Genomic DNA, 25,588 nt, shown 5'->3' with positions numbered 1-25,588 from the left:
ATGAATTTAGTTAGAATTTTCACATGATGTACTTACTTAGCATTTGCAGGCAAATAAATTGATTTCAACATATTGAATGTAGGTGATGGATTTTCACCTACAGTATGGGTTGAAGAGTAACTATCATTGTTATAACTAGAATTTTTAGGAACACTGCAAATAAAAGTAAATATTTAGATTATGTACTATTCATGGTAGATATTAAAATAAGTCAATATAATTTGTTAAGATGGCTGCTTACCATCCGTAGAAAAATGTTTTTTGAAAATGTGAAGTATAAAACAATAAATTAAATTAGTAATTTAAGTAATTACTAATAGGAAAAAATGGGAAGAGAATATAGAGGATCAGTGTGAAGGGAGAAGGAAACATGGAAAGCTGAGGTGGAAGAAGAAATTGTGTAAGAGAAGAAAAGCAAACCAATTATGAGATCTGAAACTATACAAGCTCTTCCCTTTAAATGTAAATGAACTCAATTCATATAAATGAACTCTTCAAATGTTTAAAAGATGAAGAAGTAGATGAAATAATTAGTGCAGTACAATTTATAATATTGGAGAATAGCCAGAAAATAATTTTATGAAATAAGGGTACTGATAACTAAAAAGAATGGAACCAAAAAATGTGAAGAATATAAAACTTTAAGCTACTTTCACTTGCTGCAAAAATGTTGCTAGAGTTATGTATAGATGCTATATGAATAGAAGAACAGTTTGGATTCATAAAGGAAAAGGGAGAAGAAAAGCTGTAGGACTGAACAGAATATTTTGAGTGAGATGTTTATGAGGAAGAAGAGGATTGAGTTTGTGTTTTATAGATGGAAGAAGTATTTGACAGAGTATTGAGGGAAAAGTTATTTGAGATTTTGAATGAAAAAATAGTTGATTGGGAGGAGAAGTGTCTGATCAGAGAATTATATATGAGGCAAAGAACTTTTAGCGTCATAAATAATTCTTTTGTTAGTAATTTTTCAGTGAAAGTAAATTACAATCTCACAAACTGGATGGAATTAGGCAGAGGAGTGAGGGAAGGATGCTTGCTGTTTATATTTATATTTATTAAACTTTTATAAGGATGATTTATATAATAATAGCAAATCTAGCAAACTAAAGAAGGATAAATATATGTGGAAATTATTTGCAATAATATTTACATGGAAATTAGACACCTTTTTCAAATTTTATTCATTAAAAAAGACATAGAGATTAAGTAAAATAATCATCCGTCAGAAATGTATATCTCATAATATTCTGGGAAAATTGCAGGGTTTCAGTTACAAAAAAAATTAACATATAATGGTCATAAACAAAAGATTGTCAAAACCGTTTCACAATAATATTTAGATAAATTCAGAGAGAATATTCCATTCAACAGTAGATATTTTATTCGGAACAATCAATCGACTGAATATAAATTCCCTAAATAATGACCACGCTCATTCGTAATTACAAACATCTAGAATGTGTGAGGGAATTATTCACCAAAATTGCCCTGTATGAAACAGCTGAGGAAAAAATAAATAAAATCTTTGTCTATGCCAATAGCAACAAAATTGTTCGACTTGGTATCTGCTACAAGCCCAGCATAAAGAGGTAATATGAATATAAATCAGCATTATATCCAAGATAATGCACAATAGCAACCGTATTCTATACTTACAAAAATTAAATAAAAACACGGAAAACAAATAAATTAACAACAAGCCACTAGGAATGCAATAAAATTAAATTAATTAAAAATAGTAAATTTGATCAAACAAATAATTACAAAGGCATTGAATAATAAATAATTAATATTTTTCCCGGCTGTCAGGAGGTAGTTTGTGGCGATGGCACCCACTGGAGTTATTCCAATGCTTAAATGTATGACCGATTCCGATATGGAGATAGATGCAATCAAAAAAAAAAAAAAAAAAAAAAACTAATCCATAATATACAAAAATAAATGACATATTTCTTACCGTGTTTGTTGCATTCCTACAGTTCGATTTAATGGAAATCTATTGTTCTCTTGATTTGCAGGGGAATCTACGCGACTACTATCTCTTGAATAAAACGAGGATTGTCTGAAAAATAGAAATAAACATTTAATTTGTAGATAATTTATTATAAATTTATAATTAAGTTAAACGAGAAAAAATTTTCAGGAAACCTATTAATACGTATGTAGAAAATCTATTATTTTACAATATGCAGCAATACGGTGTAATGAAAATAACTATTTAACATTTTATTCCTGCATCATAATGACATAATATTAGCAGTACACAATAATCAGTGGAATAGTGCTGCCACCTTGTATAACAGATAGAGTTTTATACGCAACAATAAAAGTCCTATCAGCAACTTGTAAGCCGTTTGTATTAAATGAGATATATTACATTAAAATTTTCAAACAATTATAGTAAACATGAAGCTATTTTATTTACATATATTTTAATTTTCTTTACTGACCATAATTGTTATTATTTATTATTTTGCAACTATACCTTCGTTTCATTGGTTTTCCGATTATTTTTTTCTTTTCTTTTTACTGATTAAAAATGATTAAAAGAAAAATTATTTTGGTCGGTCGAATTGCGCTGATGATGGAAATCTTAAGGTTGTTATCATCATCAAGATATAACATCCTTACATTGAAATAACCCGGTCGTATCAACAGCTTCTTTGTTACCTACGGATAGTATTGTATGTGTGAAACAAATATTCATTCTAGTAAAACGTAACCATTTAAATTCCTCTGAACCCATTACATTAAGTATTCAGTCATGTGTTACACAGTTAACGTTCCGACCACTCGTTCAACTGCTAACCTGATGACCTGCAAATCTGGCTAAGCATCTGCCGATGAAGATTCTTCTCACAACACAGAAAAGCATTGCGATAATTAGGAAAACATGTAAGTGATTCGTGTTTTTCACTTAACTCTCGTAAAGGAGAATCGAAAGGGGAAAAAACTACAATGACAAGGTCTGATTGGTCTCTTACTTTTTTTCTTCTCTTCAGTCATTTGACTGGTTTGATGCAGCTCTCCAAGATTCCCTATCTAGTGCTAGTCGTTTCATTTCAGTATACCCTCTACATCCTACATCCCTAACAATTTGTTTTACATATTCCAAACGTGGCCTGCCTACACAATTTTTTCCTTCTACCTGTCCTTCCAATATTAAAGCGACTATTCCAGGATGCCTTAGTATGTGGGCTATAAGTGTGTCTCTTCTTTTAACTATATTTTTTCCAAATGGTTCTTTCTTCATCTATTTGCCGCAATACCTCTTCATTTGTCACTTTATCCACCCATCTGATTTTTAACATTCTCCTATAGCACCACATTTGAAAAGCTTCTAATCTTTTCTTCTCAGATACTCGATCGTCCAAGTTTCACCTCCATATAAAGCAACACTCCAAACATATACTTTCAAAAATCTTTTCCTGACATTTAAATTAATTTTTGATGTAAACAAATTATATTTCTTACTGAAGGCTCGTTTCGCTTGTGCTATTCGGCATTTTATATCGTTCCTGCTTCGTCCATCTTTAGTAATTCTACTTCCCAAATAACAAAATTCTTCTACCTCCATAATCTTTTCTCCTCCTTTTTTACATTCAGTGGTCCATCTTTGTTATTTCTACTACATTTCATTACTTTTGTTTTGTTCTTGTTTATTTTCATACGATAGTTCTTGCGTAGGACTTCATCTATGCCGTTCATTGTTTCTTCTAAATCCTTTTTACTCTCGGATAGAATTACTATATCATCAGCAAATCGTAGCATCTTTATCTTTTCACCTTGTACTGTTGCTCCGAATCTAAATTGTTCTTTAACATTATTAACTGCCAGTTCCATGTAAAGATTAAAAAGTATCGGAGATAGGAAACATCCTTGTCGGACTCCCTTTCTTATTACGGCTTCTTTCTTATGTTCTTCATTTATTACTGTCGCCGTTTGGTTCCTGTACATGTTAGCAATTGTTCTTCTATTTCTGTATTTGAACCCTAATTTTTTTAAAATTCTGAACATTTTATTCCAGTCTACGTTATCGAATGCCTTTTCTAGGTTTATAAACGCCAACGATGTTGGTTTGTTTTTCTTTATTCATCCTTCTACTATTAATCTGAGGCCTAAAATGGCTTCCCTTGTCCCTATACTTTTCCTGAAACCAAATTGGTCTTCTCCTAACACTTCTTCCAATCTCCTCTCAATTCTTCTGTATAGAATTCTAGTTAAGATTTTTGATGTACGACTAGTTAAACTAATTGTTCTGTAGTCTTCACATTTATCTGCCCCTGCTTTCTTTGGTATCATTACTATAACACTTTTTTTGAAGTCTGACGGAAATTCCCCTTTTTCAAAAATATTACACACCAGTTTGTATAATCTATCAATCGCTTCCTCACCTGCACTGCGCAGTAATTTTACAGGTATTCCGACTATTCCAGGAGCATTTCTGCCATTTAAATCTTTTAATGCTCTCTTAAATTCAGATCTCAGTATTGTTTCTCCCGTTTCATCCTCCTCAACTTCCTCTTCTTCCTCTATAACACCATTTTCTAATTCATTTCCTCCGTATAACTCTTCAATATATTCCATCCATCTATCGACTTCACCTTTCGTATTATATATTGGTGTACCATCTCTGTTTAACACATTATTAGATTTTAATTTATGGTAAGTTTTGCAGTCAACGAGTTGATTTCTAAATCCTTGCTTAACCATGATATAATCTATCTGTTACCTTGCAGTATCGCCTGGCTTTTTCCAAGTGTATATTCTTCTATTATGATTTTTAAATGGGGTGTTGGCAATTACTAAATCCCACTATATTTTCTTCCTTGCCTTTTCCAATGCTTGCATTCCAATCTCCAACTATTATTAAATTTTCATCTCCTTCTACGTGTTTAATTGCTTCATCAATCTCTTCGTATACACACTCTACCTCATCATCATCATGGGCACTTGTAGGCATATAGACGTTAACAGTCGCTGTCGGTTTAGATTTTGATTTTATCCTTATTACAATAATTCTATCGCTATGCGTTTTGAAATACTCTATTTTCTTCCCTATCTTCTTGTTCATTTTGAAAACCTACTCCTGCCTGCTTATTATTTGAAGCTGAGTTAATTAATCTAAAATCACCTGACCAAAAGTCGCCTTCCTCTTCCCTCCGAACCTCACTAATTCCTACTACGTCCACATTTTCCTATCCATTTTCCTTTTTAAATTTTCTAGCCTACCAACCTTTTTTAAACTTCTAACATTCCACGCTCCGACTCGTAGAATGTTATTTTTTAATAATCTGGTAACCCCTTCCTTAGTAGTCCCCACCCGGAGATCCGAACGCTGGACTGGTTTACCTCCGGAATATTTTACCAAGGAAGGCGCCTCCATCATTCCTATATGAAAATGCAGAGAGCCACATTTTCTTGACAAAAAAGCAGCTGTAGTTTTCCATTGCTTTCAGCTGCGCAGTACTCAGAGGACTGAGTGATGTTGATATGGCCAGTTAAGCCATTCTGACTCACGCCCTTAACAACTACTGAAAGAGCTGCTGCCCTCTTTCAGGAATCATTCCTTAGTCTGGCTCTCAACAGATACCTCTCCGTTATAGTGGCACCTTCGGTCCAGCTACTCTGTATCCCTGAGCACTCAAGCCCCTTCACCAACGGCAAGGTCTCATGATTCATAGAGGAGGTCATACCATCTATTTAAATGTAATTCTTTCAACATGTTTCAATATGATTACTAGTACGTGAGAACTGAGGGTGCTAATTAGACTGTATTTATCTGTTTACCATGTTTTTATGTGACGATACATTAAATTTTGTTGATAATGAAAGTAACCGTATCTCTAGTCAGTTTTGGAATGTATTAGCTTTAATAATCATTATATAAATGGCCGATACTAATGCCAATGAAATGAGAAAATCTCCTGAAAATCTTACGTCATGGTCATTGATCACATATTTGTTAAATGAATGTACCGGTCAAGTAATTTAAATTTGTGAATGCTTTCAATAAAAATTATGACGTCCAGACAAATATTTTTTTGTTATTTTAAAACACTAGAGTAATGCCAACAATAAAAATGAGTATGGTGTTAGTAGGATGTTTTAGTTAGCAACGTTATTCTATATATTACTATTTAATTTCCGAACAGTTACACAGCCAATGTATGAATTAATAATTGATGATTTTACGGTTCCTTGTAGAGCACGGTTTATTTTTCCCCAATATATTACCAAAAAGTCGTAAGTGTGGGATAAAATTTTCAAACTGTGTCTGCCATCTGGATATAAGTATAATATAATTGTTTATATAGAACAATATAAATGTTAAACAAAATAATGTCCATGATCTCAAAATATCAATAGAGATTACATACAGTTTGTTCCAGGAAGGGAGGTGATATTATGTAGGCAATTATTACACAAGTTTTCTTCTAGTTGAAAAATTGTTGGAATGGATGGCGGTCTATTGTTGTACGCTTACAGGAAATAGAAAAGGATTCCGTCTAAAAAAATATTTTTTTAAAAAAGGACCCAAAATTTTCAGAATTTGAAGATATGATAATTAATAAATATAAACAAATAATTAAAGGGTCGGCTTTGCAAATAATTTTTTTTCTTCTAATTATACCATTTCATACTTAAGATAAAACAATAAAAGGAAATATGCTTACGGTTTTGTTTGTGGATTTTCATACTGTGAAGTGTATTTCGCTCCTTCGTCTGATCCTGTTAAGGATGCTTTACTATTATATCCTTGATCCAAATTACTGTTACTTGTAGTAGACAACGAATTTCTGAAAAACAAGCAAAAATCGTGTATTAAATTGTAAGAATGATATTTCATTTTCCATACCAATTAAATTCCAATTAAAATCGTGTTTTAAGAATTCAATGCCACGTGTTTTATTTAATTCAGATCAGGACGTTTTGTACCAATGAAATACATGGTTGACAATAACTAGTATATATTTATTAATATTAAGAACCTAAATTGCAGTCCACTAATGCTTATCTCTGTCTTTTTTCATAATAATATAATTGGTAGTCACATGTTTGTACTAAGGCCATTATTAAAAGACTATCAAAGAGAAATTACTTTACATGCTAGATGATTGTTTTCGTTACTTAAATTAAGTTACTAAGATAAAACAAAAATTTAGCTGAATTTTATAAATTCCAAATACAAATCGAATGCGGTACGTGTCGGGATCTGAAAGAGTGAAAAATGTCGTACGATTGTGCTTTTCATTTACCGACTTTTGTCGTTTATTAACTTTTTTAGGAGTTTTATTAGTGATTTGTGCTATTTGTGTTTTTTTTAATTTTTTTTTTTGGCAGTTTTTTTGTATTTGTTGGATTGTACCGTTTTGGGTAGGTTCCATAAAAGCTAATCTTGATATGTATTATCAATTTATTGTTTTTGACTGTTTTTAAGTTATTTTATTTTATCGTTTTTATAGTTGTTTGTATATTGTTTGTCGTTAATTTATTTATTTTCCGTGTGTTTATTTAATTTTTGTAAGTATAACATATGATAACTATGGTGCATTATATCGGATATAATGCTGATTTATATTTATATTGGGCTTGTAGCAGAAATCAAGTCCAACAATTCTCTTGTTATTGGCATACAAAAAGTTTTATTTATTTTTTCCTCAGTTTTTTCATACAGGGAAATTTTGGTGAAAAATTCCCTCACACTTTCTAGATGTTTGTAATTACGAATGAGCGTGGTTCTAATAGTGTGTCCCCACCTGTGGAATAGGAATTTACTCTAGTGGAACGGTTGGGGGTTTAAGAAAGACGCTAGGTGTCGACCGTGATGTACTTTTAAGGGACAGTGGCACTGAGAATGCGTCGAGCTGCTATACTGGTTGAGCGTTAATTATGGATGTACTTTATGTTCCTGGAATACCGGGAGGCTAGAGTTCCGGCATTGGCATTGGACTGGTTGGAGGTAGGCGCATTTGCAAATTGCAAAGGTTATATTGGAAAAACGTTTTATTCGATTTACCGCCCCCACTAGCGGGGGTTCCGCGCTGCCGGTATGGTTGCCCGTGCGACTGGTGGGGTGGCTTAGTCCTGCTGGTGGCGGTCCCGGAATGTAACTTTGTAATGCCGTGCGAGACTCCATGATTGGACTGGGTTTTTTGCCAGGCTTCTCCGTTGACCGGAATGAGTGTTCGTTCCACTTGTTAGGTGACTTAATATATTGGAATTATGGGGTGGCGGTCTGAAGTTCTATTTTGCTTAAAAAATAGTTTTGATTGGTATGAGTGTAGCGCTGATTTTTGTTTTACAACCGGTTCATTAACTGAGGCTTTCGCAGTCATCAACTCTGTTGTCATATTTAGTGAAACCGATGTGCGCGCGCTTCCGCAGTTTCGGTTAATTTTAGGGAATCATGTTACGTTATATGTGATGATGTCAGATTGAGGCCATCAAAAGCGCAACAAATTTTATTTTTATTTTACTGATGCAAATGTCTACCTAGTTGTTATTGATTAAGTATACAAAACTAAATGTACTCTTAATTAAAGTATTATTTATGTATTTCATGTTGTTAATGAATTCAAGGTTTAAAGTTATTCATTTATTTTACATTCTTAGTTAATTTAGAAATTTGTGTACATGGAATTGTTTACATGCGTATATTGCATATACGCATTTATTTTTCTGTACCTTTGTTTCTCAATTACTTCGAGCTTATTACACTCTTATAACGTAAAATTCACCCTTATTACAATCCAGTATGTTTTTATATTTTCGTAATGTGTAAATTGCATCTGTTCAACTTTTAAATAAAAAGAAACCCACTGAAGGCACAGTGAAATGAGGATGATATGTAAATGAAGTGTAGACTTGTACTGATTCAGGCCAATCATTCCTGAGACGCGTGGTTAATTGAACCCCAATCAATAAATTATGGGGTTATACGCTTTCTAGTATGTAACAAGTGATGAAAAATGTAAGTTTAAACGTCAAAATTATTCAGTTAAAATATTTAAAATTAAGTCCTTATCCAGTGTTTCTACGATTTAACTCTTGTGTCGAAGGTTTCACTTTTGGTTTAATATTCGCTTATCACCCCATTGCGGACTAGAATAAAAATTCAGTTTCTCATTGTTACCGGGAGGACTTAATGAAGCACTGTTAAAATAAATATTTAAATGATTACATGGTACCTCAATCGTAAATTAAAAAAAACGATCCAAATAAATGTAAAAAAAATAACAAAAAATAAAATACTCGTGTTATATAATAATCTTGTACCTACTACATAATATCTATTTCACTAATAACTTCTGATATTATTTAATATTATTTTTTTATTGTTATTGAATTACTAATTATTGTAAAACATTTTTTACAGTTGTGAACAGATTTTTATCTACTTTAAAGGCAAAAAATACTAGTATTAAACTATGAGATATAAAATTAATATTTTTATTTTAATATTTTCTCTATTATCTGTTTAAAATAAAGTTTTTGAGAAAATAATAAATATTTCAGCTTACATGTAGGTGCTCTGATAGTAAATGCTATGAACCTTACTTTTTACCCATCATTTACAGGTCTCTAACATCGTATCATTTCTTGAGGAAAACTACGGGATTATCCTGATTTTTATCAATAAGTAAACCTAATTAGGCAGCAGGTACATTGTTAAAACATTGATAACTGGTTTATTTAATTTATCGTGTGTTAATGATTTCTGTAGTTTATCCTACAATCTTCATTTTAATATGTATTGTTTGTCAGCAATATATAGGTCAATAACGTTATATCCACTAATAATTTTGTATCTTTGAAAATTTGGTAGTCATGTCTTTCTTTTAGTGAAAGTTTTATACAGAACTTACTTGAAAGATCCTAAAAGTTCAAAGAATATAAATACTTAAAAAAACAAAAAAAAAAACACTATTTTTAAACATTTTCTGATATATATTGTTTTATTTTCTCTCTTCTAATTAAAATGTTTACTTTCCTTATGAATATATGTAGAACAGGTATATTAAATGGGAAAGTATGACGATCATATAAAAAAATGGGGTATCTGGATTATTGCAGATATTTACGTTTTAGTTACCAGCAATTACATTAAGTCCTTACCCAAATCTTAGACCCTTCAATCCTCTCACTGAAGGTGAATCGCTAAATGTTGCCGCATCATTCGCTTGTTTTGGAGAAGGATAATTATAAGAAGAATTGTTTACACCTCTACTTGCGCGAGCACTGAAAAAAAAAGTAAATATTTTCAGTATGTATTTTCCATGTTACATCTTATAATTAAGTAAATGTAATATGTTATGATGGCTACATAAGATATATAAAATAAAGTTTTCAAAACGTATAATTATAAAATTTGTGGGTTACTTGGCATTTTGAATGCCAACTAACGTTACGTTACACAGTGAGCTAAATTATTGAACCTTTCATTTCAATTATTAGTGAATGCGTATCTACTGATTAAATGAACATCAGCTTGTTGGTTAAATGATTACAATAAGGTATCATAATCTCAGAATAAAAAAAAGATCAAAATGTAAAAAAAAATAAATAAATAAACACTCATTTCTTAAAATATAGTTAATATAAAAATGTGACGTGAACATCACATAGCTTCCTTATACGATAAGAAGTCAAGCACCTTTCTCTTGGCTGTAGGTAAATATGTTATTACAGCAACATCGGAAAAGTATATAGATCGGTAAAGAAAAATATTTTTAAAATTGGTCTCATTTATATATTGTGACCTAAGTAGCCGTTAAAAAATTAATAAAATACATAAATTTAAATAAGTTATACATAATTTGCGAAAAACCCTACTTAAAATGCTCCCAATTTCCCCCCCCCCCCGCAAAAAAAACTACTTTATTTTTGTCTTTTGTGCTATGTACGTATTTGGATGTATTTCCTCTTATAACTCTGGATGCCGTTGACCGATTTCCTTCATGCTTGGTAGGAAAATGCTTTTTTTGGTGGGAAAGGATGTATTAAATTTTACAATAACTAGAAAAAGCTGTTGGAAGGTTTGACCAAATTAATAAGGTTTTTACAAAAGTTGACCTTTTTTTTATTATGATCATAAAATTATAAATTATTAAAACCAATTTCAGTAACTCACGCATTAAAAAAATATTTGATAATTTTTCTTTATTTAGCTTCATCTTGCTTCAGAATAAGAGTGAGAAAATTTTTGCAGTGATATTTTCTACATCAATAGGCCTTCAAAACACTACAAAAATATTTTGGTCAAACGATGTTGAACGATATGTCGATGATGATATTTTTAATTATCTATTTGTTATTAGCTTTTTTGTTCTGGTTTTTCTCTATAATGAAAAACTTTTCAAAACCGTATTTTGGGTTCATCTTCACCAAAAAAAATCCTATTTTGATGACTCACCTGTCCTATTTCTAGAGAGTGGATGTCGGGAGGAAAGAAAATTCAACTCGTTGGCATTTATAGATATCCAACAGGCCTTTGAAAAGAAAGGTTGCCTAGCTTGCTCTATAAATTAAAACTTCCTCAACTCACGCCTTGCCTGGACTAACTTGCCTTACGAAATTATCTCGAGGGACGTATCTTTCAGATAATATGTAACGATGATTTATCGAGATTCTTCGTTAAATCGGATGTCTATCAGGATTCTGTACTAGGTCCTGTGCTGTTTTCAATATTCACTACGGACCTTCCAACACTGGAGAGTTGTATTTTCTCCATATTTGCCGATGAAACTGGAATCTTTATCGTTAACGAAGACCCTGAACTAGTCTCGTGGAAGTTACAAATAGCATAGCCTCAAAAGAAAAATTGAGGATTAAAGTTAATCAGGATAAATCGAAGCACATCATATTCATCATGAGAAGGACTGACTGTCCCAACATGAACATGGATGGTGTCTTAATCCCACAAACCTTGGGCTGCACCTAGATCGGCGTTTGACTTTGAAGTGTCACGTGAAGATGAAAAGAAAAGAACAGAATGTGAAGTATAGGGATCTGAATTGGCTGCTGAGTAGAAACTCACCTCTCACTTTGTCCAATAGAGTTTCGATTTACAAAGTTATTCTATGGCCAATCTGGACTTACAGTGTGGAGTTGTGGGAGATAGCAAGTAATAGTAATAAGATATAATACAACGCTTCCAAAACAAGTTAACGAAAACAATTGGAAAAGGCGCCGTGGTTCACACGTAATGATGAGATTCATGACTATCTGGGACTTCAGATAGTCCCCCAACTGATAACAACGATAACTTCCAACCACCCCACTGATAACAGTGGGGTGGTTCGAAGGTTTAAACGTCTTGGCTATCGAATGACAGTTTGCAGTTACTATCGAGAAATCTAGTGATGTTATTTTTGTTTACTTATATATTTTATTATTTTTTTGTTAATAGTTACAAGTTGTTTTGTTATTTGTTCGACTAGCTTTTCTTTCTTTTTCCTGTTTAGCCTCCGGTAACTACCGTTTAGATAATACTTCAGAGGATGAATGAGGATGATATGTATGAGTGTGAATGAAGTGTAGTATTGTACATTCGCAGTCCGACCATACCTGAGACGTGTGGTTAATTGAAACCCAAACACCAAAGAACACCGGTATCCACGATCTAGTATTCAAGTCCGTGTAAAAATATTGTTCGACTACCTATCGCTTGATTATTTGATTATTTTTTTATCAACTATTTATTATTTTATTTAATTTTATTTGTTGTTTGATATTTTTATGAACTATGAAGTGTGTTGGCAGATATATCCGTTTTCTTATTATGGGAGTTCCTTAAAAACCCCTTATCATTTGAATGTTATCAAACGATTTCCTTATGGTGTCAATTAAGGAGCCGATTGTAAATATATTAGGTGCAGAAAAAAACAAAAAACAAGTTTTGTCAAACTAAATACCAGATATTTTCAATCAGATTCAAATTACGGTTGTAATTTTGAAAGTAAATTAACTTTTTAAAAAGTATTCATTAATTTGAATAGACATTTACAACCTCCATTTTGTTTTTAATTTTCAACCGTTATTTATAAATATTTTTAACACATATTATGAGAAAGGTAGGTATTTCCTGATTAAACGGAGACCATCCTTACACAACGCGCTGCGACTGTTAGATTGAGGTTCGTTTACTAAGTACCCGTCAAATTCAACGAATGTGGGGGTCGGTAAAATGGTGGAACAAAAAACATAGGGCACAGCACACCACTATTTAAATTCGTATCTGAATAAATGTGGCAATCGGCGACCCGTGGTAACGTATTCAACGAGCTCCTCGGCGACATGGTCAAGTTTTGGACTCTGTTCAAGCCCAAAAGTAGTTTGGAAAATTTAGAAAATTTTTTTGTGATATAAATAAAGGCCTATATTTTGTATACATGTTTGAGTTTTTTAAAAACATTCTTCCTTTTGAAAATAGTCGGCCTCCGTTTAATCAGAAAATACCGAAAGGTGTTCTGTGGTATCAACCCCTTTTTAAAAATCAGACGATAGCCAGAAAACGGTTTATTAAATATAGTTTTAACTTATTTGATTTATTAAATAATAAAAAATTTTGGTAATTACAATAATACCATATATTTAATAATTTGGAACAAGTAGATCATAAAATGACGTAAATTATCGTTCACTTTTGTGTTTGATATTTAACTGCTATTGCTCTAAAACGAAACCCTACATGATTTAGACCTTTTTTCGTATTAAAAAAATTAACACCTATTGTAATCAGTAACATGTTTTATTCATTAAATACTTATCCAGATTTATTATTCATTAATACTTCCATATTTGTGAATTGCGATAGCTCTGAGATCAACAGCCTACTCATAATTAGTACAAAACTCTTTCCGATTTTTGAAGTTTTATATGAATAGGAAATGTTGCAACTGGAAATGCTAGCGATTTATATTATGGGAAGTGGTCTTGGTAATGAATCGCCGTATTTTTACTTTTAAATAATTTTGAATAGCCGGCAAATGTTTTATTCAATAATTTTAACGTATTACTTAATTTTATTTTATTATAAATTTTTTTAATATTTGCCATTGTACAATACTCATTTAATCATTTTTAAGTAAGATGAACAACAATAAACGTTTGAGTTTTGAAAATATATGACCATTGCCATTAATGAGGAAGCGGCTAACGAGAATGGGCATGGCTCACCGCTTTATATAGGCGCCGATTCAGAGGCGGAAACAGCAGCCATATTCATTGGAGGGGCTGCACCAGCTGCCGCCTAGGAAAGGGGAAACAGATCCTTCTTGCGTGATTTTACGTGGTTTCTGTGGGTTTGGTTGTGAGACTACCTTAGAAGAACATCGCTTCAAACCTTTTGTAGCGGGATCCGAAACCTTCTTAACAATTTCATCTGTCAGACTACGTAGCTGGACCTTAACCTGATGTTTTTCTTTCTTATTGTTTTGTTCTGATATGAATTCATTTTACTGAATATATTTCCTGGTAACTGTAACGTAGGCGGTCGCATTGCTTCCTTTTGAGAGAAGGGTTCTTTTGTCGATTATCTATTTATTGTTGAGGCTAACGTTGGAACAAGGTTAGTAAAAAGTTGATCAGCAACAATACATGCGGAAGAAGGAGCAACAGCTGCCTGACCGTATACTGTTGTTACTCCAGATTTACAGATGCTTACTTTTTATTAGTGTAAAAATAGTTGACCGTCCTGATAATTGTAACTTCCTGAAGAGTTACTTCTCTTTGCAAACAGGACAATCAATTTATTGATTGGCATGACGTTGTCCTTCGCAATTGATGGAGACAGGAGGATTCTTATTTAGTTCCCCTTCATACTCATGAAAAACGTATTTGCGGTCGCTCACATCGTACCGCGCTGTAGCGAAATTGCTGGCAATGATGTATCGTATGGGTTGCGGCACAAACGTTCGCACATCCAGACGGTCAATACCAGCGTGCATTTTTCCGGTAGCGTCGGTCTATTAAAAGTGAGGACATGAGAACATTAAAAGTGAAGGTCTTCACCATTGCTTCTCATGTTCAACTTTCGACACTCTATTACTCACTGCAGTGACAACTCCCCAATTTCCTGCTCGTAACAATTGAGAATATCTCGATAAAGCGTAACACTCCTTGAGATATTGAGAGTGCTGTGAGGATCTTTGCGTAAGCAACTTCACAATTTTGTTTTATCAAAGAATCTTGTCCGACAGGATGACGTTATCTTTTCGACATAAATACTGTAGAACGTTTTTAGTATTTTCTTTTCTGGGCCTCCAGTGGAATTAATTATTTTTGGAGAGGAGACATGGAGAGGTAGATGACTGGACGACTACGGGACATTGATCGTTTGGGAATTTCCTCTGTGCCATTCAGAAGAGACCTTCCACGGAACGCATCTACTGCACTCAGGTGGATACAATTGAACACACGTTTTAGAGTGTCCGCGGTGGATGGCGTTTAGTACGGTATGAGTGTCTTTCGAGACCCCCGCAGGAAGTCATGCAGGCTAAGCTGCATGACTGAAACCAGTGGTGACGATGTGGAAAATGTTTCGCACGTTTCTGAAGCTAAAGCCCATGGAAGAACGAAAGGGAATATGGAATAGGACGGGAAAAGGACAGCCTACACATGGCGATAGTTGTTGTGTCAATTGTGTCCCTTGTGTCAATTGTAACGGTCATATGTGGGGACTTCTGGAGCCCTTCTCTCAGTTAGATGTCAGAAAATTCTGTCGCCAAGGAATGTGGTTGACGTCGTCTGCCGCGGTGTGTTCATTTACTCAGCGACAATGGATTCAGGGAGGCTCCCAGCACTGTCACTCTATTAGTGGTGCCCACGTTTGTGCCACAGACTGCCACGGATGAAGGAAATAGGGAAGAAATAGAGCCACGGAGATGTTATGGAGATTCCGACAGTTGCAGTTTTGCAGGAACGCACGAGGATGCCGAGATTGGGACAGCCAGCACATGGTGGTAGATCGGGGCCCTGGGATTGCTGCTACTGATGATGTGTATGGGATTCCTGAAACCATCCTCTGTAACCAGTACGAAAGAGCATGCCTCGAGTAATGCCATTACGGCGGGTATCGTGGCATTTGTCGTAGGGGTTTAGTGAGTCCCCCCTTTCTGCGGGAAACGTCTCACACCCAGTAGAGCGGGTTGCTCGTTGTCTGTGTGTAGATTGTTCATCCTAGTACGTAAAAAAAAAAAAAAAAACACCTAACGTATTGCTTTCAAAAGTACCATTTTTGGTTTTACTTCATATTTTATTCTATTTTGTCGTTATGTAATCATTTATATCATTTTGACAACAGATTGCCCAAAGAGTTATAGTATATATAAAAACGTATTTAGTTTTTCTAACAATTATATGGTTAACGCTAAATTATAAACCTTATGGGACATAAATTTTTGCACAAAAATATAGGACTTTATCTAATATTTTTTTCCTTAAGTGATAAAATAACAAGTGGTTAAAACCAGGAAATAAAATAAATATGTGCTGTTCTCCTGCAGTATGTTAAATTGAAATTGAATTATCATTATTTAATAAGAAAATTAAGTATATCGTTAATATCAACCAACACGACGATACTCATACAGACAATTAAGGATAGAATTAGCTTAAAGTAATTAATATAATTGACTATTTATAAATTATAATTACTGTTCAATCTTGAGTAACTAAACTAATTAATAACTTCACGTTTAAGGATAAAATAAAAAGCTTACTTTGCAGAACCAGTGTCTGTGTCTAATCCCCACTGGTTACTCGAATTTCGTGATGTAGGATTTGCTGTTTGTTTCGTATTATATGAATAGTAGTCATCATTAGATACATTAGAACCATCAGTATAATTGAAAAGATTCAATCTGTAAGAAAGTATTTAAACATGAATAATTAAATAACTTTTTTTTTATTATCCTCTTACTAGAATATACCTCTCTTTGACACAACGTTTACACATACACAAGGTGAATTAATGGAATAGACTAGTTCCGAATGAGATCTCCTTAAAGATATCCTAACTCTGTTTACCACTCAACCAGTTACTCCAATTTTCCACCTTAATAAAATAACGGTTGATAGTTATTTTATTCTCACATTAATTAATTCAATATTTTGTAAACTGTTGGAATTATTAGACATATTTCAGCCCAGGGGAAAAAATAAAAATCTTTTCATACGGGAAGTTTGATTTATCAACAAAGTTTAAAATAAAAAAAAATTTACGATCATAAATATTTGACAGAATTTTGAAAAAAAACGTGCAGGCGAACTGGTACCAAAGATTAGTCAGTTTTTTAGAAGAAAATGTGTAGCTGATAAAGAAATAAAAGTAATACAATAATTAACATGCACTATGTGGCGAGAGCGGCATTGTCAGACCGTGTGGTAGTTCCTAGGAAAGCCTCTTATCCCATTTCTGTGGGAAGCTAACCCTGAGTACGGCTGACTACAAGCCAATTATTATGGCTCCAAGCAATATAAATGGTGGGCAGTTACTTGCTGGCATTCAAAGACCAACGGGTGGCAGCGAATTGCTGTCTAGACTAAATAAATTTTATTATAGATGTAATATATATTTTTAGTAGTTGACAGGGTACGCCTACCCATTTTAGCAAATATATAACAAATCAGCGGTTGGGACACGTAAGCCGGTGGCGTGTGGCATAGCGCCTAATCCGAATACGCTGTTAAGTAAGCTCTAGGATACTGGTCGCTTACAGGAATTGTTCGAGGCTCAGTAGCCGTTTGTGGCACAGACATTCGGTCTTATGCTTTAGGGAGACCGAATAGGGTGGTGATGGGAGAAATTCCAAGCAAACCAATGCACTATGTAGAAGGTAATAGGTTTGTTGATAGTAACAAATGACTAAAGTAGTTAAATTGTTAAAACCAAAGACGGAATATGTCAACCTAATATACAAAACAATTTGTTATTAAATTAAAAGGTTACAAATATTTATTTTCTTTTTTAATCGAAGAAATAACGAAATAAAAAATTTAATACGTTTGAAAGTTTAAAGATAAAATTTGTTTTTTTTTTTAATTTACATGATATTTACTTTATTTTTATATTTCACAAAAATTATTAAAATATAAATTTTATTTTTTTTAAGCTTAAGAGTAAAAAAAAACTTCCAGTGAATATAAAATATTATTTGCATCTGCAAATATTAAATAGTAATAATACGATTAATAATAATTGTAAAGTTAATTAATTTTATTTTCCGACGAATATAACTAGAATAAATATACTAAAGTGAAAAACGTATGATGATCGTGTCAATGGGACCTCCGATTATTCGAATAACTTATTTATGTTTTAGGGAAAAACCCCATTTGATGTGGTTAAGAAAATCATATACAGAGTGTTCCGGGATGTATTAACCGAATGTCAAGAACTGATTCAGGAGACCAAAATGCGAAATATCGACATAAGTCCTATTTTGCTGTTTTTCTTCTGATCGCCATTTTGTGATTTTCAACAAAAAAAATTATTTCTTCGGAACAGGTAGTAATCTAATAATTTTTAGTAATTTGCTATTATTATTTATTATTAATAATTTTTATTTAGTGGAGGAAGTAAAAACAGGCAACAAATTATGAGCTTACATTACTTTGCGCAAGCGTACTGGCGGGTTAATTGTGTGCAATATCTCGATTATTATTCAACGGATTATTATAAATGAGTTGTCATTTTGATCAAAATAAAATGTTTAATAAATTTTTTACTAGGTAAGAATTTGATGAAACAAATAACTACAAAGATAATGAATATTAAAAAATGAATACGGCCGCCATGTTTTTTGACGTATTCAAAATTTTTATTTTGTAGAACAAAGCATTTCTCTTGAATTTGCCGAATTTAATTAAATGAGGTTTACCCGTTCCTGAGAAATTTATGTTTTGTTGAAAATCATAAAATGGCGTCCAGAAGGAAAACAAAGCAAAATAGAACTTATGTCGATATGAAATATTTTTGCTCATTTTGGTGTCTTAAATCAGTTCCTGAAGTTTGTCTAATACGTCCCGGAACCCCTCCGTATATATACAAATGTGTCACAGTAAATTTAGCCTGATATCTCAGGACTCATCTAACCAGTTTTCTTCAATTTTTTTTGAAATATTTCTGCATATTAAATATTGTTACACTGATTATATTTTTATTTATATTAGATTGATTTCATAAGAAAGCTACCTATTGTAATAGGTTCCATGATTCGACATCCGAAAAATTTCGAAATACCTTCGCGTTTCATATCCCCCAGACCCCAAAGCCGCCGCCAGTTCAAAGTTTACTTATACATATATTATATATATATATATATTCACTTTATTGTGGACACAACTGCCGTACTTTTCTGAAAATCACTTTCAAATTTATACACAAATAGAACGACCCAAAATCTCGGTCGAGTTCGTTAATCGGGTTGAAATAGAAGAGTTTTTTCGAAAACAATTATCGCTATAACTTTCCTATTAAGTAAAATATCGAATTCGTTTAAATTTCCTACTATTTTTTTGATAAGGGCCTAAAATTTATCAAAGTGAAGGTTTTTGATATCACCAACCATTGGCCCAGGGGGTGGAAAAAATGGGGTTTCGAAGACAAAAACAAGCATACCTCACTTAATAGACAATTGTATCGAATCGGTTTAAAGTAGTTGTTTGTCATCTAAACATTACCAAAAATTTTGTCTGAAATAATTTTGGATATGACCAACCCTTACGTCAAGGGATGATCAAATTATTTCTATAATGAGAAGAAGACGGGGCTTGTCGTATTCTAAACATGTGTAACGTTTTCTTCATACGCAACCATTGGCGTATTGAATAAATTTGTTTTTCATAACATTAAGGTGGAAATCTTTGTTATCCTCTACTTAGTATCGGTGAAATCTACTTCCGCCTTCCGGCGTGCCGAAAGGGATTGTTATTATAATTTTTTTCAAAATTTGTTTCGGAGTTGGGGGATATTGTGAAAACCCCCAATTTAGATTTTCTGCAAACCTATCTTGAACTAATTTTGAAAATAATGCTTACATAAATAATCAAATAAGCATTTTCAAAAGATCTATTCTCAACTCCTGATATTAAAATGTATGCTTTTTGTTTAAATAATTTTCAAAAAGTTTTTGAAAGTTTCTACTTCATATCTGAAGCTGCAAAAAAATGTATACAATTACTTTTTAAATTATAGACCCCGGATCTAAAACGGAGAATTTTTTTCTTATTTTACTCTTTATTGAAGGTGGTGATAGATTTAAAGAAAATTTTACTTAAGCATTATGCTAACCTTAATCTATTTTTAAATATTTTAAGAAAAGTTTTTCTTTAAAAAAATATCCACGCTTTCTAGAAAATATATTTTTTTTTTTTTTTTTTTAGGTTTAACCTCTTTTAATTTTTATTAATAATAACCGGGAAATTCACGCAGTACATTGCCTGTTTTTTTATTAAAGTCAATCCTGGAAAAAATAATATTAATAATTCTTGTAAAATTAACATTACAGGAAAAAATTATTACACTAATTAAAATATTAAATTATAATAATTTTGTTTAAATATTTCATTTTCTTTACTTTTTGTAGAATAAGGATTTAAATTAACTAAGGAAATCATGCAAACTATAATAAACATATTTTAATCCGACAGTTATACCAATAGAATTATTACAAATGGTGTAAAGATAAGAAAACAGAAGGAAAGTAATTATTTATATAATATAGATCTAGTTTTGAATGCAGGTTCCAGCTAACATTAGACAATTTTATAGGATTATCCCAATGTAGTAAGTGGTTTGAAATACAGTAAAACTATAAGAAAATTTTAAGTCATAGAATAATACTTACATTAATACTGAAATCGTTAAAATTATATTCAACTGAAAAATCATAATCAGTTTGAATTAAATCAGCCGAAAAACAAATATTAACGATTAATACGACGTAAGGAACGATTGACTATAAGCAAGTATTAAAAAATTTTCAAATATATAGTGTCGTCTGGGAATGTATTATTACAATATTTAATACAGAGCACGTAAATCGTTAGAGGGAGTTGTTTTTCACAAAAACATTTTATTTAATATTCTTTCAATATTTACTTTAGTTTCGTGTCTAATAATTAAAAAATTTCCATTAGTTTTATGTTAATTATTATGTATGACTTTGCGCAAGATACATGAAATATATTATTTGTTATTTTCTGTATCCTACTGAATGCATTATGCTTAAATTAAAAGTAAATATTTTCTTTAAAAAAAATACTAATATTAATATTTATTCATTACTTGTTTTCTAGAAAACAAATGTTATTTCGTGCAAATAAACCATTACTAATGCTAAATAATAAAAAAAAATTCCTTTAATTGTATTCCTGTAATAAATTAATATTGAAATTAAAACAATCTCGTAAGTTTCTTTTTCTAGAATAATGTCATTTATTTCAAACGTAGAATACGTTTTTCAAGTTAAATAATTACACACACACACACACACACACACACACACACACACACACACACACACACACACACACACACACACACATATATATATATATATATATATATATATATATATATATATATATATATATACACACACACACACAAACAAACACACACACAAATAAGATTTCTTTGAAAATGATATACAGGTTGACTCACGAAGAATGTAACATATTCAACATGTTCAGAACGTGTCCTACTAGTGAAAATAAAGAAGAAAGTTCATATAAACACAGTTCTGAAACACTTCGTTAGGGAGTGGTGAAAGATTTTCTTTCATCCGTTAAACAGTTGTTTTTTTTTTAACCTTATCACCCAAAAAAACCTGTTCTTTCTTCAAACTGAACTGTTTTCTTCATTTTCTGTACTGTTACTTTTGTATGAAACAGCTTTGTTTATTAAAAAATATAAATGTACGAGAGGTTACATCTAAAGTAATGAACGTTTAACTGTAAAAATATTTTTTCTGAAAACTTTATAAATATTTTTTTAATTTCTCTTCAAACCCATACCTTGTACTACTTCTCTATAAAATCGCCACATGAATTAAGATATTTATCATAACGATAAACCAACTTAAATATACCCTGGTATTCTTCTCCCGCCATTCCATTTCGCCATTGATTAACAGCATTTTTAAATTCACCACCATCCGCGAATTATCTACCACTCAAAAATCTTTCAATTTTCCAAAGAAATGGTAATCAGAAGAAGATAACTCCGGACTATCGTAAATTTCACTTAATTAAACCTCTTTTTCAATTGGAAGATGACCTTATGATACGTGATTTTAATTAATATTTTTCGAGGAAAACTATTCGTAGTACTGTTGTAGATTATTAATGGTTAGGCATTGTTATTATTATTATTATCTGTGTTTGGACCATTAATTTCAATATTTACTGTTTAAAGTTTATTACTGAATGAAAATGGATGTGTTGAGAAGTTTGTGATTAACCTGCGTTGTAGGAGGGTGTAGACCTTGACCTCTATTCTGAAAGCGGACAGAGCAGATACGTATATTTTTATTAGAAGCTTATTAAAATTGTTGAATACTTTCTTGATTCCTGAGTAAATCAATTGGACTTTGAGTTAATTGAATTGCAAGACAAAATTGTAGTTGTTGCTATCAATATTTGTTCTGTTGGTACGGGAATAGTATTTTTGGTGTTTGAAATACTCAGACAAGTAATGGATCTTAGTGCGTAGACTGATTAAAGTTAGAAATGGAAAAACAGATAGTATAAAACCTTCAGTATTAGAGGATGGCGTGGGGTCGCTCTTTCAAGAAACGGTTAAATAGTTGAGGGTTTTAAGTTATGATAGGTGGTCATGGTTGTTGGAAGAAGCCATACGAATGTGTTAAAATATTGATGGAAATTTCTGCCGAGGCATTTCCAGCGGTGGCATCCTGACAGAGACCAAGCTGATGTCAGTAATATATTTATTAGGTTTAGAGGGTTCGATAGACGATCTCCGGTAAATATGTTTTGCCGCTTTGTCATCCAATCGATTTTTTTCCCTGAAGAATACACAAATATTTTATAAAAAATTCATTAATTAAAGTTATTTATTAATTAAAAATTATAATTTTTTTTAATATTTGACTCATGTTTTGTTAACAGAGGTTACATCATATTAACATGTACAGGGTAGGTCTCTTTTCATAGCAGTCATCAGTCTGCAGAGAAAACTGATTTGATCTAGCATCCACCTCTGGTAGAATGATAACTTTTAGAACCTTAAAACCATTATAAAAAAGACTCATTAAAATGAGCCTACGTTGCAAAAAACGATAAAACAATTTCACAACTTACTTTTTAAAATGAAAATCTGGTTCATTATCTTGAAATTTAATTCGTTTAGCACGTAATAATTTTGTTACTATCAATGAATTTAAATGGCAGTTTTAGTGTGTCCACTCCATCTATATCCAGTTTTAGTGGGATGACAATTTTGTTGATAATATCCAATTGCTGCTTTAATTTTTTGGTAGATCAATGCACATTCAAAAATATTTATTCATCTTACTCTGCTCATTACGAAATCGAAAATTATTATTTTTTTTTTTTTATCTTTAGTCATTTGACTGGTTTCATGCAGCTCCCCAAGATTCGCTATCTAGTATTAGTCGTTTCATTTCGTTATACCCCCTACATCCTTCATCTCTAACAATTTGTTTTATATATTCCAAACGTTGCCTGCCTGCACAGTTGTTTCCTGTACCTCCAATATAAAAGCGACTATTTCAGGATGCCTCAATATGTGGCCTATAAGTTTTTCTCTTCTTTTAGCTATATTTTTCCAAATGCTTCTTTCTGCATCGATTTGCCACAACATCTCTTCATTTGTAACGTTATCCACCTATTTGATTTTTAACATTCTCCTATAGCACCACATTTGAAAAGCTTCTAAACTTTTCTTCTCAGGTACTCCGATCGTCCAAGTTTTACTTCCATATAAAGCTACGCACCAAACATATACTTTCAAAAATCTTTTCCTGACGTTTAAATTAATTTTTAATGTAAACAAATTATATTTCTGACTGAAGGCTCGTTTCTTCTCTGATATTCGGTATTTTATATCGCCTCTTCTTCGTCCATCTTTAGTAATTCTACTTCCCAAGTAACAAAATTATTCTACCTCCGTAAAGTTTTCTCTTCCTATTTTTACATTCAGTGATCCATCTTCTTTATTTCTGCTAAATTTCATTACTTTCGTTTTGTTCTTATTTATTTTCATGAGGTAGTTTTTGCGTAGGACTTCATCCATGCCGTTCATTGTTCCTTCTACATCCTTTTTACTCTCGGCTAGAATTACTATATCATCAGCAAATCGTAGCATCCTTATCTTTTTACCTTGTACTGTTACTACGGATCTAAATTGTTCTTTAACATCATTAACTGCTAGTTCTATGCAAAGATTAAAAAGTAACGAAGATAGGGAACATCCTTGACGGACTCCCTTTCTTATTACGGCTTCTTTCTTATGTTCTTCAATTATTACTGTTGCTGTTTAGTTCCTGTAAATGTTACAATCGTTCTTCCATCTCTGTATTTGAACGCTAATTTTTTTTTAATTCTGATCATTTCATTCCAGTTTACGTTATCGATTGCCTTTTCTAGGTCTATAAATGCCAAGTATGTTGGTTTGTTTTTCTTTAATCTTCCTTCTACTATTAATCTGAGCCCTAAAATTGCTTCCCTTGTACCTATGCTTTTCCTGAAACCAAATTGGTCTTCTAATACTTCTTCCACTCTCCTCTCAATTCTTCTGTACAGAATTCTAGATAAGATTTTTTTATGCATGCCTTGTTAAGCTAATTTTTCTGTATTCTTCACGTATATCTGCCCCTGCTTTCTTTGGTATTATGACTATAACACTCTTTTTGAAGTCTGACGGAACTACACCGTTTTCATAAATATTACACGCCAGTTTGTATAATCTATTAATCGCTTCCTCCCCTGCACTGTGCAGTAAGTCTACAGGTATTCCGTCCACTCCAGGAGCCTTTCTGCCATTCAAATCTTTTAATGCTCTCTTAAATTTAGATTTCAGTATTGATTCTCCTTTTCATCCTCTTCGACTTCCTCTTCTTCCTTTATAACACCATTTCTTATTCATTTCCTCTGTATAACTCTTCAATATATTCCAAAATTATTACGTACTGAAAACAATTTAACATGTCTATTCCTATGCTCATTAAACGTTAAAAAGATAGTTTCTATCTCCATCATTTGCTTGCGTTACTTAACTCTATGTTTCAGTTTTCATGTACTATTGTAGAGATGAGTAAGTTTCAGTTCTACGTTGTTATAATATTCACTATTAGTAGGAAAAAATAAAGTAAAAAAATAAAAACAAAATAAGGTAAAAATAATGTAGTTAAAAAATTTTTAACTGTCTCTAAAATGGTAGAATGTAATTTATTTCAAGTTACATTATGCATAAATTCCTGTTATGTATTATATTAAACGAAAATTTTCCTACAAAAAAAATGCTTTTTTAGCTCAGAATGGTTTACTATGAAAAGGAAATAACTTGAAAACTAATTCTACAGTTTGAAATAAGGGA

The 25,588-nt window shown here is 32.0% G+C and overlaps 1 protein-coding gene across 4 annotated transcripts in view; it reads right to left on the bottom strand.

Moving 5' to 3' along the window:
• The window catches only part of LOC142332634 (uncharacterized), a 323,090-nt gene that overhangs the window by 43,435 nt on the left and 254,067 nt on the right, over nt 1-25,588 (bottom strand). For 3 of the 4 annotated variants that reach the window (XM_075379240.1, XM_075379242.1, XM_075379244.1), the window contains 3 exons: nt 6,681-6,803; nt 1,961-2,065; nt 37-153 (listed from right to left, as the gene is read on the bottom strand). In XM_075379240.1, the coding sequence (XP_075235355.1) occupies nt 37-153; nt 1,961-2,065; nt 6,681-6,803 (345 nt within the window). The remainder of the gene's footprint in view (nt 1-36; nt 154-1,960; nt 2,066-6,680; nt 6,804-25,588) is intronic. The other variant, XM_075379241.1, reaches the window with a different exon arrangement.

Source organism: Lycorma delicatula, chromosome 11 (genome assembly GCF_047948215.1).
Source record: "Lycorma delicatula isolate Av1 chromosome 11, ASM4794821v1, whole genome shotgun sequence".
Classification (NCBI taxonomy): Eukaryota; Metazoa; Arthropoda; class Insecta; order Hemiptera; family Fulgoridae; genus Lycorma; species Lycorma delicatula.
Note: the sequence above shows the minus strand (reverse complement) of the source record. Positions and strands in the feature narration are given on the sequence as shown.